The following is a 14,790-nucleotide window of genomic DNA, read 5'->3' as shown; positions in this document are numbered from 1 at the left end:
TTTGTAAGCCACCTGGAACATGGCAAGCCATGGGACACCTACTAGCCTCTGGTACCTCCTTCTGTGAAAAGTTAGGTCAAGGCATTTGCTTATTCCACTTTCTCTCTGCTTCTTTCTTTACCCTGCAATCATTATTAGTTTTTTTTGTTTGTTTTGTTTTGTTTTTTTGAGAAAGAGTCTCACTCTGTCGCCAAGGCTGGAGTGTCTCGGCTCACTGCCACCTCCGCCTTATGGGTTCGAGCGATTCTCTTGCCTCAGCCTCCCAAGTAGCTGGGACTACAGACATGCGCCACTATGTCCAACTAATTTTTATATTTTCAGTGGAGATGAGGTTTTACCACGTTGCCAGACTGTTCTCGAACTCCTGACCTCAAGCAATCTGCCCACCTTGGCCTCCTAAAGTGCTAGGATTACAGGCCTGAGCCACCCCACCCAGCCTAGTTCTTTATTAAAGTAAAATTAAAGATAATCATGGTGCTTAATGAAGGCTTACAGAGGCACAGGATGTTATTCTAATGACCCAGTCCCTGACTCCTTTCCAGCAACTTCCAGTTGAACCAGGCTTCTAGAGCACATTAAAGACTAGCAGAGCATACGGTTGCTTCTAGAGAGGAATTTCCTCTTGTTTTGGTACTTAACTTGCTTAGTGACACAGGACAGAGCAGCATCCTGAAGACTATAATGCAGAGTAGGAGCAGGTGTGAGAAGGCCTGCCCACCCCAAGCAGGTTTCAGAGGAAGATTGTTACTCGAAGAAGATTTTTAAACATCATCCATTCTCCACACCTCCACACAAAATCCTTGTCAGATGCCTTACAGTTAACACAGAATCTTGAACTCGGGCCCCATTATACACGGACAGATTTAGTAGGTCATGAACCATCCGAGATTGTCTAAAATACTGCAAGTATGCATGTGTTTTGAAGAAGTCTGACCATGGCTTTTATCAGATTTTGAAAATTCATAAGCCCTGGAAGAATAAGAATTACTGTGTTAACCCTATGTACATTCAGGTGAGCAAGCTTGGGCAAATCATTTACACTCATTGAGTCTCAGCGGTGGGGAGTGGTGGCCGCCCCATCTTAGGCATTCATGGTCTGAAAGACCTACTGCAGAACAGCAGATAAATGCTAAGTTAGCTTGAAAGTGACCTTTATGGTCTCCCACAAGAGACCATAAGAGGTGAATCTTGGTATTTGGTGATGCAAAGAAACAGAAAACTATGTCAGATTAAAGCAGGGGATGCACACTGACTTGCATTTTCCTTTTTTAGATGTTGCGCCCTTATCGGAAGCACTGTACCAGTCCTCTAAAACTTTAAAATGTTTAAAACAAGTTCTCTCGCTCTCTCTCACTTTCTGTTTTGTCGCGTGTGGTAGAGAATTTGCTGACGAAATTTTGCTTTAAAAAAGTGTAAACAAACAAACAGGTTAAATGGGAAACATCTCTTTTTGGAAACTTTGTTTAAACCACATCTTATTTAAAAGTTTAAACAAACAAGCTAAAACAGGAAACAGTGGGTAGAGTTGACCACTGTGATGGGAGACTAGGAGACTCGCCGACTCCCTCGCCCCACACACTCTTGTGAGCTGGCCCCAAAGCCAGGGAAATCCCTAGAAATACTCTGTTCAGGGAGAAAACCACTTCAACAGGAAGTGTACCACTAAATTTAAAATCGTTGCACTTGTCCTGCAATCTGCCTGAGTAGAGGCAGAGCCCAGGTTCAGAGACAAGCACTTAGGTCCCCTTCATGAAGGCTGCAGAGTTGTGCTCTTCAGCAGCAATATTTTTGCTCCTATACCTCCAAAAATATCCTGGAACACTACGTTACCTCTTACACCTTTTTAAGTGGAAAGCTACAATTTTTTATCCCAAATTTTAAAAGCAAAAGAAGATTGGATTTTCCAATGTATTACAAAAATTAGACTTTAAAAATAAAATTGTTACATAATTTCTTAAAGTTTATCTAATGAAATAAAGTACTAGCATGATCTGCAATCCTCATCACTTAAAAGACCACAAGCAGGCTCTTAATAATAAGAAATTTTATATTATTCATTTTTCTCTCCTTGAATACTTATTTCTATCCCACTTCTACATTATTTAGCCTAAGACAACACATTTTAAGCTTAAAGTATTTTCTTGATTATTGTACTTCTTTGCCAAATAAAAATATAATATAAAATTTTAATTTTCTACAACCATAAGTCTCTATGTGTTAAAATGTTTTTATTTTCTATTGAGTTTGCATGACAGCTACTTTTAGTACACAATTAAATAAACTAAGGTAAATATACTACAAGTTTTGACAAGTAATTTAAACCTTTATATTTAAATTGCTATTGAAAATTGGTCTCTAAGAGAGGAGGAGCTTTCCCCTATTTGTTCATATATCCAGAAATAAATATTATTTATCAATAAAATCCGACAATTTTGGCATCAATATTATTCCCATATTTCATTTTCAAGGATTTAAACACTGAGAAACTTCATTCATATGAATAAGTAAATGGAATTAGAAGTTTCATTGTAGCAATGTCTCAATTCCTTGAAGTCCTTCCAAGTTATATGCCCCAAATTATATAGTGATTTACTATCAAAATTTAGTCAAAGCTGACAACTTAATCGGGTGCTCCCTCAAAGCTGATGAAAGGAAATAAATGGAAATCACCATACTTGAAAAAGGATTTGCTGCAATATCATTTAAAATATTCAAATTCTTAATACCTATACCAATATTTTGAATCATCTTTGGCATACGAATGTATTTATATCCAAGGGCAAAGCTCTAGAATAAATAAGAAATTAGTAAAACGTATAATGTTTCTCTTGTAAAGCGGGAGAAAGGTGTATTTTAGGCAAATTGTTTTTAAGAAAGTATATATGTAAAAGTTGAGAATCTGAATATAGATTTAATTAACACTCTCTTTGCTTGTGAAACCCTTGAGAAGTCAGCCTTATCCTGGTTTGAAGATTTCTGCTTCAGCATTTGGAATGGTACGCTTTGAAATGTGGTCATAAGAACAGCTTGTGACACAATACAATTCAGAGAAAGCAGTGGGGTTAGTTTCGCACTAAGGGATTATCTGTCACTCTACTTTTAGTGAAAATAAACAGCACCACAAATCATAAAGTTATGATACTCTCAGTGTTTAATCATAGGTCCTGCAGAGATCAGCAGCTTATAAGAACACAAAATATGCCTACTTACTAAAGCAAAGATTCAGAAGCTCCCAGGAAAATTTCTAGGCTTATGAGATAACTCCGCTCTCTGCACATCAACTGGTTTGAGTTGAGTTCTCCCTGGTATCTGGTCAGGCTGTAGTCAAAAGTGCATGAACACATGCACACACACGACCCCACACTGTCCCATGCATCCTACATCATCCATCACTGGGCGTGACACACACACAACCCTACACTGTCCCATGCACCATACATCATCCATCACTGGGCATGACACACACACACACACACACACACACATATACAACCCCACACTGTCCCATGCACCCTACATCATCCATCACTGGGTGTGACACACACACAACCCCACACTGTCCCATGCACCATACATCATCCATCACTGGGCATGATACACACACACACACACACACACACACATATGCAACTCCACACTGTCCCATGCACCCTACATCATTCATCACTGGGCATGACACACACATACACACACAACCCCACAATGTCCCATGCACCCTAAATCACCCATCACTGGGCGTGACACACACACACACAACTCAACACCATCGCATGCACCCTACATCATTCATCACCAGGACATGACACACGAGCACATGCACAACCCCACACAGTCCCATGCACCCTAAATCATCCATCACCAGGGCATGACACACACACACAACTCCACACCATCCCTTGCACCCTACATCATCCATCACTGGGGTGTGACACACACACACACACAACTGCACACCATCCCATGCATCCTACATCATCCATCGCTGGGGCATGACACATGAACACACACACAACCCTACACCATCCCATGCACCCTACATCATCCATCACTATGGCATGACACGTACATACACACACAACCCCACACCATCCCATGCACCCTACATCATCCATCACTGGGGCATGACACACACACACACACACATACACACACACAACCCCACACCATCCCATGCACCCTACATCATCCGTCACTGGGGGGTGACACACACACATACACACACACACACGCAACCCCACACCATCCCAGGTAGCCTATATCATCCATCACTGGGGCATGACACACACATACACACACAACTCCACACTGTCCCATGCAGCCTACATCATCCGTCACTGTGGCATGACACACACACACACACACACACACACACAACCCCACACTGTCCCATGCACCCTACCTCATCCATCAGTGGGCATGACACATGAACACACACACAACCCCACACTGTCCCACGCACCCTACACCATCCATCACTGGGCATGACACACACACACACACACACACACACACACACAACCCCACACTCTCCCATGCACCCTACATCTGTCACTGGGGCGTGACACAGGAACACACACACAACTACACACCATTCCATGCACACTACATCATCTATCACTGGGTCTAGACACACGAACACATACATAACCCCACAGCAAATTGTCACAGACCAAATTGTGGTCTATAGCAATGTGGGATTTCTTTACAGGAGAGATTTTAGGTAGCAGTCTGACTCGGATAGTGACAAAACTGCAAATGCATAGCAAATGCACTGTTTTTATGTCGATGGTAATGTTGGAGTGGCTTTGGAGGGGAACCAATGTAGCAGCTAGACTTAGTCATGTCACACACTCTACCATCCACAACAGCAATGCAGCATGGATTTAGAAGCCTGGAGGTTAATGAAGGTAAAAAAATGTAGAGTGGAAAGAGCTCTTGTTCCAAAGTCAGGCTCTGCTACTGTCATTCTGAATATGTTATTTAGATGCTCCAAGCTTCAGTATTTTCAAGTGCAACACGAGGAAGTCGGAGAAGATAAGCATCACTAGAACTCAGTTGATATATCCAGGACCAATTTATCCAATAGGTACAGTAGACTTTTTTTTTTTTTTTTTTTTTTTTTTTTTTTTTTTTTGAGAAGGAGACTCACACTGTTGCCCAGGGTGGAGTGCAGTGGTGTGATCTCCACTCACTGCAACCTCCGCTTCCCCGGTTCAAGTGATTCTCCTGCCTCCACCTCCTGAGTAGCTGGGAATACAGGCACCCACCACCACATCTGGCTAATTTTTAAAAAATGTACTTTTAGTAGAGACAGGGTTTCACTATGTTGGCCAGGCTGGTCTTGAACTCCTGACCTCATGATCCACCCACCTCATCCTCCCAAAGTGCTGGGATTACAGGCATGAGCCACTGCCTCCGACCCCAAAAACATTTAAAAAATATTCATAGATTTGATGAAAGCCCAACAGAAGAGAGTTCATGAGAAATAATAGTTGCTATAGATCCAAGGGGAATAAGTTTACTGCATATATTAAGAAATATTAAATATATACATACATATGTGTATTAAACGTTGAATAGTATTGTAGATGTGTGCAGAAATGAAAAAGCAAGAAGATAAAACAAAGATCAATAATACAAAATAGATGGCATAGCATAACACAATTAGTTGATGCTCTGGACCTCAAAGTATAGGTTAGACATTATTTGTGTGGGTCAGGAAGTTCTCATGTGACTTTCTATTATTCTTGGATATGACATACCACTTCTTAAAATGATTGTTTTATAATAATAATTACAGCCATATTAATGTGTTTAGCTTTCTTCCAGACACATTACAAATATATCTTAAAATACAAATATTGGTGGCACAAGCTACTCAGTAAATATTTGTTGAATGAATGAAGAAATGAACTCTGTCCCCAGCCTTGCTACAGTGTCCATCCAGGGTAGAACTTAGAAGCAGGGCAGTGAGAAGCAAGAAGGGAGCAGAGGGCTTGAACCACTCTTCCAATGGAAATTGGCGCAATTATACTTCAACATAATGATTGTTAACTAGAATTATTTGGGCCATGTTGGTGGTGTATGGATACCAAAAGAAAGTTTTCTCTTCTTGTTTCAGGCCAGCTGCCAAAAAGCCATCTTGTATCAGAGATTCCGGAGAGTGGTCTTTGGAATTGCCCGACTCCTTTGCTTCAGTGCCCTGATCTCTGGTAAACTTGATGCTAACTTTTTCCTTAGCCCCAAGTAATTGGGGTAGAGCCCAGAGCTATGTGTGAGAACTTTACAGATTGTAGCCGGTTGATTTGAGGCATGGGAAAACTGTCCAAGTGCCGATTGCTGGAAGACAAATGTATCCAACACCATCATATTGGTAGAAAGGGCACAGCAAAGAACTTAAAATGATATATCCAGGACCAATTTCTCCATTAGGCATAGTAGACACAGACCCACACAATTTTTAGAGACCCACAAACATGTTTGAATGTCTTTCAGAATTATTTTATTTGAAATCAAAGAAAATGTTTTAATATATAGTGATATATTCATCTTTGTACCAGCGCAGTTGCAAAATAGAATTGTTAATATGTTAGCATGGAGAAAGAAGCCTACATAGGCAAAGTTGCCTAGTCTATGAAAGTCATAACACAGCCCTGGCTATATCAGAATGAAGTTTTTAAGGCAAAACAATGTCCTGGAAATGTCAGCAAGGGAGGTACAAGCATGACTAACCCTCATGTGCAGCAGAGAAGAGGGTTGGATAGAAACAAGCCTCTAAATAAACAGGAAACAAACCCATTTCCAGGCCTGATTGCTTGCTTTGTACACCTCTTCAGGCAGGAACTGGCCTCTCCTGCCCCGGGTGGATGGTAACAGGCTACGGTAACAGTACTGTAGTACCTTTATACTTTTGAAAGGCACATTCTTTATTTCATTTGGTATCAAAAACACTTGTGAAAAAGGGCTGTTTTGAGCCCTATGTTAATAAGTAAGTATGCAGACACGGAGGAAGTAGAGTAGTTAATGAAAGAGAAACAGCCAAGAAGAAGGGAATGACTGTAAGACTGCAGATCAGGATATCGGATTTCCCACCCGGGCTCTGCCACAGACCTACTGTGTTTCACTCATTCAACACACATTTATTGAAGTCCTGTTAAGTGCTAAACTCTAGGCTCAGTGCTAAGGATCCAAAGCTAAAAACAAAACACCATTGGAGATTTGCAACCTGGCAGATGTAGGCTGTATCATAGAAACAGACATTACCATACATGGCAATGAGGGCAATGGAGGCAGGGATGAGGTGCTGTGGGAGCCTGGAGGAAGGAACACAGAGTCCATCTGGGAAAGCCATGGAGAGTAGGGGGAGTGAAGTTTACCAGACATAAGAAGAGAGAACAGCCAGAATAGCGGGGAGAACATGTGCAAATTCAAGGAAGTAGGAATTCTGTTTTTCTGAGAAAGTAAATATGGTGGGCAATGAGCCTGGACCAACTGGTAGGCTCCAGGTCATAAAGCATGTCGTTTTCCACGTGAAGAGGTAGAGCCTGCCCTTAAGACATTTTTGTGTCATTTAATCTGAGCTTGGGCAAATTACTTATGTCTCCTTCTTTTATAAAAGGACAGGAGTAAATTAGATGACTTCCAGGGTCCCTCCCAACTTTGATATCTTATGATTCCAAATCTTTAACATCAAGGATCCTCAGAAGATGACATTTTCCTATTCTGACTTCATTCACACTTTTAAACAAAAGGTGGGAACCACTCTTTTTCCTTCAAACAACTACATTAGACAGAAACTAGTCATGTTTTGGGTATTCATGTTCTGGTCAGAAACACATCTGACTATGCAGAGGCATACTTGGGGTCACAGCTTCTTTTTGGTGAGGGTTGCTAACCTGGCACACACTCTCCTTTACTCTAGAACTAACACACCACAAAGAAGTGGCAGCGTGGACTTATCATTACAGCACAAAAGCATACTCATGGAATATTTCCCGCAAATACTGCCAGAATCGCTACACTGACTTAGTGGCCATCCAGAATAAAAAGGAAATTGATTACCTCAATGAGGTCCTACCCTACTATAGCTCCTACTACTGGATCGGGATCCGAAAGAGTAATAAGACATGGACCTGGGTGGGAACCAAAAAGGCTCTCACTAAAGAGGCTGAGAACTGGGCTGATAATGAACCTAACAACAAAAGGAACAACGAGGACTGCGTGGAGATCTACATCAAGAGTCCGTCAGCCCCTGGCAAGTGGAATGATGAGCACTGCTTGAAGAAAAAGCACGCATTGTGTTACACAGGTAGGGCCTTCTCTACTTTGAAACTTTTCTGTTTAAAAAAACCTGCCTTCTCTGGTTGGCCAACGTAACCACCAAGTCAACACAAAGATACAAAGGCAGGGCATGAAATCAAGGGTTGAACTGTTAGTCAGTCAGCATGATTGAGCACCTGGAAGAATATAAGATCAGAATTAGAGAAAACTGGCTGCTTAAAACTAGAGGGAAATTTTAGTATCATCCGGCTCACCTGTCTCATCTTATAACTGATGACAAGGACACTCACGAGGTTTTAGTTTCTCAAGGCCGTGGAGAAGGACAGAAGCAAAGTGAGGACCAGAAACCAGTCTCCCAAATTTTAGGTCTAGAGCTTTTGTTCACCCCTGTGCCTTGTATAAGAGAGAGTATAAATTGGAAGGGAATTTAGCCCAGCCCCTAGGTGACACAGCTGTAGCTAATGCCTACTGAACGTCAGTGTGCTTTAGGCATTGTGTTATTAGTTTATTTAGTTCATGTGTCATTTGTTCATTTAATGTTAGTCACATTTAGTCCTCATGACAACTCCATCAATCATTTTTCTATTACTCTTACTTTTGCTGATGAGGGAAAGGCTCAGAGCTATTAAGTAATCTGCCCAAGTTTCTAAGCTAGTTGATGGTGGAGCCAGTTTCATACTCATGCTGATTCCAAAGTTGGTGTTTTTTAGCCATATAAACTACCACATTCTTTGCTCTACATTTTTATGAGACAATTTGAGAATATAACCAAGGATTGTAAATGCTTTACAGTTTCTCTTCAACAACAACATACCTTTAGATCCATTGAACTTTGGTGGGAGGGTAGTGGTGGGGAGTGGGGAGGAAAGGAAAGAAGTAATTGAAGGTGAAATACTTTGAGTGTATTTTAATTCTCAACTTTCCCAGTACCAGAGTAAGCAGACATTCCTGAAAGCTTGGTCTTCCTCTAGTCATGAGCCTAATGTCAGAGCTGATTCCTTCTTTCTGGCATTGCTTCCCTGTCTAGAGGGGCCGGTCCTGTCCTTTGTAGCACATGAACACTGTGCCTAAGGATGGTATGGACTGCCCTGAGCAGGAAGGTTCTAAGTACTCTGAAGTTTCTTCGATAAATCATCTGCCATACATATTCTGAATTCTTTAGATTTTAAACACATCTCCCTCAGAAGCCCTCAACAGTACAGGTATGGAACAGAATACATAGAATAAAGAAAACCTTCTACATTTTCCATCTTCTCCCCAAGCCTCCTAGCTGAGGCAAAACATATCCATGAATGCATTATCATATAATCAGATCTATTTTGTAAACAATGCATTTATATATAAATAAATTGGTTAATGACCATATATTCATGGATCAGAATGGACATTACCAGGATATTAGCTCATCCTACTGCTCTCCCAGTTAGCTCTCTACCCCTTTCTGGGCTATGCCTCCCTAGAATTATCTCTTATCAGATAACCTAGACTGCCACTAGCTGTTTCAATATGCCACTACTTCCCCTTCTCACCCAGGCTTCAAGATCCATTTCTGCAAGACAGTCTTCCTCAATAAAGCTTACCAAAAAAATTGCAAGATAGAAACAAGATTGAAAATTACTGGCATAAATGATGCCACTCCTCTAACTCGCAACAGTGGTAGACATCACTAATTAATACAACTTTACCTGAACACAGATGGGTTTTATCTCCACCAACACAGTACTCTAAGCAGCCACTCCCATTGATGTCATTTTGCCATCTAAGATGTAAAGGATGTAGAGAAGCATCAGTTATCCACGGGAGATGAGAAATATATATACTGTAATATGAAATTAAGTTTGTTGGAATAATTCTCTTCATGTCAGTAATTATTAGACCTCAGAGCAGGCTATCAAAAAAAGATTTATTCATTGAACCATCATGAATAAATCATCTTCTCCTTGGAGATCCAAAGGAATAGACAAATTGCTAACCTGTCTATTCAGGAAACCCTGAAATGGGATAGAATACAGAACATTGTCTCTTTTTTCCCCTGGAGTTCTGAGATCCCAAGGAAGCTATAATTGGAGAAACATTTGTATGCTCCAAGAACACAGGGCAGGCAGGGGTTGCTACTGTAAGGCATTAAGACATTGGTGGGGTTAAGGTCAGGGAGCAAGGTGAATAGGATGTGGACCAACCTGTATCTATCTAACTGCTATTGCCTCCTACATATTCTCTTTATTTGAACCCTTCCCAGTGTCTCAGTGCAGCTTCACCAAATTCACTGACTGCCATAGAAACTTCTTCCTACAGAACCTTGCTTGGTTTATAGAATTTTAGTATCTCAGAATTGAGAGGAAACATAGAGATCATGTAGCACAGCATATCCACACATGTGGATATCCTTTTGTAATATACTTCCAAGTGAACCAGCATGTGGACAGGGCTTAAGGAAGAGGAAATAATCACCAGAAAACAGTTCAGCCACAGACCTTGCCCCAAATATGACCTCATTAATAAAAACATTCTCAGTGCTTTCAAAGTATCAATTCTAATACTAATTCTCATCAAGTGCACATACCCTCAAATACTTTCTTGCAGGAAAGAAACCCTGGCCCTTCTCTGTTCTGTCACCTGAGTGGCACTGTCTTGGTGAGGAGGACATGGCAGGTCAGCCATAGTCAGTACTATCTTGGCCTGCTGTATTCAGACTCATGAAACATCACCTCATAAGATTGTTTGTTGTTTACCATGAGTAGGTCTTAAATATCTCATTTGGATCCTCTGTTTCTCCACTGTAGTATTCTGGACATAGATTTGAAGCAAATGAAAGGTGAAAGGGTCTGGGCCCTAACCCTGGGCAAGCTGAGCTCAGAGAAGTAACTTGCCTAAGGTCACACAGCAAGTTGGCAGCAGAGCCAGGGTTCATATCATACCTGTGTAACCCCACGCCCCACATCTGGTGCCTAACCTCAATGCTGTCATATGTGACATTGGGGCTTCCATAATAAAACAATGCTTGGTTTGAAAACCACAACCCATTTTGTACCACATAGAGTTTCTCTGTCCACACGTCTGTCAGTGGCTCCATTTGTCCCTCTGTGTCCACACACAGCAATACCCTCCTTAGGAAACACTAAATGCCAGTATGAAATGGGAGCCATGCAATACTCCAGCAGACCCCTACAATGCTTTTCACAGGGAACATGTTGGCTCTCTAGAAGATGCTGTGGTTCTCTCTTGTCTGGCTAGCTCAGTCCTACCTGAGAGGGGATGAGTCTATGGTCAAAACGAGAATTCAGCCTTTCCCCTCATCGGTGAATGTTCATGACTCTGACCTTTCCATATCTATGCAGCCTCCTGCCAGGACATGTCCTGCAGCAAACAAGGAGAGTGCCTCGAGACCATCGGGAACTACACCTGCTCCTGCTACCCTGGATTCTATGGGCCACAATGTGAATACGGTGAGGCTTCTATTTTGTTGATATTATTTTGGTTTTATGCTAGAGATGATGCCAAGAAGTAAATAAACCATGCTGAAGGCTCTCCAGTGAGAATAGGATGGTACCAACCCCCCTCTATCATCTGTCTTCTCCACTCAGTGTCCCTAGACATACACTCTTGGTAAAAACATTTTATTCTTGGGAGAAAACATTGACTTATAAATTTCAAAAAAGAAAAGGGAAAGGGAAAAGAAGCAAAACCAGCAGAACACTTTCAGGCTAATTTTACTTGTTTGAAGTAAAAACTTGTGAAAGAATGACTATTTCCCAAGATGCAGCCAATACAAAGAGACCAAATAGAGATGGATAGCTTGGGTTAGAAGTTTAGAAAATTAACATTCAGAGGTTTACATAAGTAGTTACAGCTTTCAGCAAACCTGACATTGCTGTTAATTCTACATGGAAAATAAAAATCACTATTTTGTCTTCTGCAGTGAGAGAGTGTGGAGAACTTGAGCTCCCTCAACACTTGCTTATGAACTGCAGCCACCCTCTGGGAAACTTCTCTTTTAACTCGCAGTGCAGCTTCCACTGTGCTGACGGGTACCAAGTAAATGGGCCCAGCAAGCTGGAATGCTTGGCTTCTGGAATCTGGACACATAAGCCTCCGCAGTGTTTAGGTATGTAGACCTTATTCTTTTCATCCTCACTGACATAGAATTTTGGGGGAGAAGAGGATGGAATGAGCTTTCTTCATTAAAAAATGCGAGCTATAATGACCATCTATGTTAGATGGAGAATTCTGGTTATCACTGTTAACTGTCAACCAGAGTAACATAAATTTCGATTTTCATGGTATTTTTTTATGGGTAGAGTGACTTAGTCAGTTTAATTGTTGATTCTCAGGCCAAAACATTACAAAGGGACCCCTCCCCTTTCCCTTTGTTAATTATAAAGTAAACAGAGTACAATGATGAGGACTTAGGGGTTAAGTATTATTAATTTGATAATTTTACCTAACTTCTCTACATGAAAAACAAGGGTGTTTGGATCTTTCCAAACAGCTATTGAAAATACCATTTAACCATTCTAGTGCATCACCCTGCCTGCCACTTTGGGAAGGTGTGACTGCTGCAGAATTTGAAGGCTTCCAAGGTGATGGACAAAATTTGTCCAAGGATCCACCCTATTATTCTGTGGTTGTTTTTAGCTGTCCAGTGCCCACCCCTGAAGATTCCTGAACGAGGAAACATGACCTGCCTTCATTCTGCAAAAGCATTCCAGCATCAGTCTAGCTGCAACTTCAGTTGTGAAGAGGGATTTACATTAGTTGGACCAGAAGTGGTGCAATGCACAGCCTCCGGGGTATGGACAGCCCCAGCCCCAGTGTGTAAAGGCGAGTTTCAGGTAGTTGGGATGTATAATGTCCATTGCACCCAGTCCTCACTTAGTGCATAGATGAAACTGACCAGCTTATGGAGAAGCTGGCCTGAATTGCCAAAATTTAATTCTCTTCCTACCTGCCAATCAGCTAGATTGGGTTCATCCGAGATGAGAAAGCAAAAAAAATTCCTTTCTTTCCCCAAACTCACAACTGCAGGCAGTTTCAGAATGGCCTGATTTACAATTTCCACATAAGATCAGAAAGGGTGGCCTCTACATCTGTAAGGGGACACTAGAAGACCTACTGAGACAGGTTTATAGAAGTATAGGGAATAGAGGACATTAAGAATACAGCTTGGAGGAATCTTTGTTTTTAACAGACTCAGATCACCCTGAGAACTGGTAATCCAAGTCTGGACAAATATCATTAAGGTCTCTTGACCTTCACATCTTGCTAGCTCCACCTCCATTTCAGAGATGGTTCCACCATTGCTCTCTATCTGTGGCTTTTCTCCTTTCTCAGTACCTTTCTCTTTATCCTCGGTTATTGTCTCCAGCTGTGCAGTGTCAGCACCTGGAAGCCCCCAGCGAAGGAACCATGGACTGTGTTCATCCACTCGCTGCTTTTGCACATGGCTCCAGCTGTAAATTTGAGTGCCAGCCCGGCTACAGAGTGAGGGGCTTGGACACGCTCCGCTGCATTGGCTCTGGACACTGGTCTGCACCCTTGCCAACCTGTGAGGGTAGGATTTTTCCTTAGCAACCTCCATTCTGTCCAAGAAGGAATCATGGCATGGTAGAGAGGCCAAGGGCTCTTAGTGTCAGGGTGATCTCTTCTAAGTTCTTGCACTGGAGCAAGCTCTTCAACCTCCAGGAACCATGGTTTTCTCATCTGTGAAATGGAGCTGAGAATTGCAAGGTGCTTGTGAGGATTAAGTACAATTAAATAGTATACAATTAAAAGTATACAATTAAATAGCATGTCCTATACTCGAGAGGGAGTTGGGAGCAGTGGCTAAGGTGGCTAAAAAGAGTGATTCCCTATGTAGTCTTTGAAGGTAGCTTTTGACAAAGAAGCAAAGGAAGGAAAACTGCATTGAAAAAGAGTGTGTGATGCAATCCCAGGCATTTACACAATTCCACCAAACTGAATTCTGTGCAATTGCCTCACACCCTCAGTTTATAAGGCGGACAGTGGTAATGGGAGAATAGGAAATTTATGACGGATTAGTGAATTCCCAGACCTAGATTACAAGCCCAACCCTGCTACTACCTAGTACTTAACACTTCTGAACCTCACTTTTCTTTCCTATAAGGTAAGAGAGAAGAGAGAAGCACTAGAGGAATTTTTTTTTTTTTTTTTTTTGAGACAGAATCTCTCTGTCGCCCAGGCTGAAGTGCAGTGGCCTGATCTCAGCTCACTGCAACCTCTGCCTCCCAGGTTCAAGCGATTCTCCTGCCTCAGCCTCCCAAGCAGCTAGGATTACAGGCAAATTTTTGTATTTTTAATAGAGACTAGGGTTTCACCATGTTGGCCAGGCTGGTCTCAAACTCCTGACCTCAAGTGATTCACTCACATCAGCCTCTCAAAGTGCTGGGATTACAGGCATGAGCCATTGTGCCCAGCCAGATTTTTGGTTCTTAAATGCTCTGATTCTGTAAAATCCAGAGGTCAAAGCCCAGAGCAAAGAGGTGGTCTTTA

The 14,790-nt window shown here is 41.8% G+C and overlaps 1 protein-coding gene across 7 annotated transcripts in view; it reads left to right on the top strand.

The window, feature by feature from the left end:
• Positions 1-14,790, top strand: part of SELP (selectin P) — a 65,190-nt gene that overhangs the window by 28,372 nt on the left and 22,028 nt on the right. For 6 of the 7 annotated variants that reach the window (XM_030936474.1, XM_030936473.1, XM_030936471.1 and 3 more), the window contains exons 2-6: positions 6,122-6,212; positions 7,922-8,308; positions 11,619-11,726; positions 12,200-12,385; positions 13,646-13,831. In XM_030936474.1, the coding sequence (XP_030792334.1) occupies positions 6,122-6,212; positions 7,922-8,308; positions 11,619-11,726; positions 12,200-12,385; positions 13,646-13,831 (958 nt within the window). Of the gene's footprint in view, positions 1-6,121; positions 6,213-7,921; positions 8,309-11,618; positions 11,727-12,199; positions 12,386-12,915; positions 13,102-13,645; positions 13,832-14,790 lie in introns of all 7 variants that reach the window. The other variant, XM_030936477.1, reaches the window with a different exon arrangement.

Source organism: Rhinopithecus roxellana, chromosome 8, assembly GCF_007565055.1.
Source record: "Rhinopithecus roxellana isolate Shanxi Qingling chromosome 8, ASM756505v1, whole genome shotgun sequence".
Taxonomy (NCBI): domain Eukaryota; kingdom Metazoa; phylum Chordata; class Mammalia; order Primates; family Cercopithecidae; genus Rhinopithecus; species Rhinopithecus roxellana.
The sequence above is the reverse complement of the archived record's forward strand: the minus strand, read 5'-3'. Positions and strand labels throughout refer to the sequence as shown.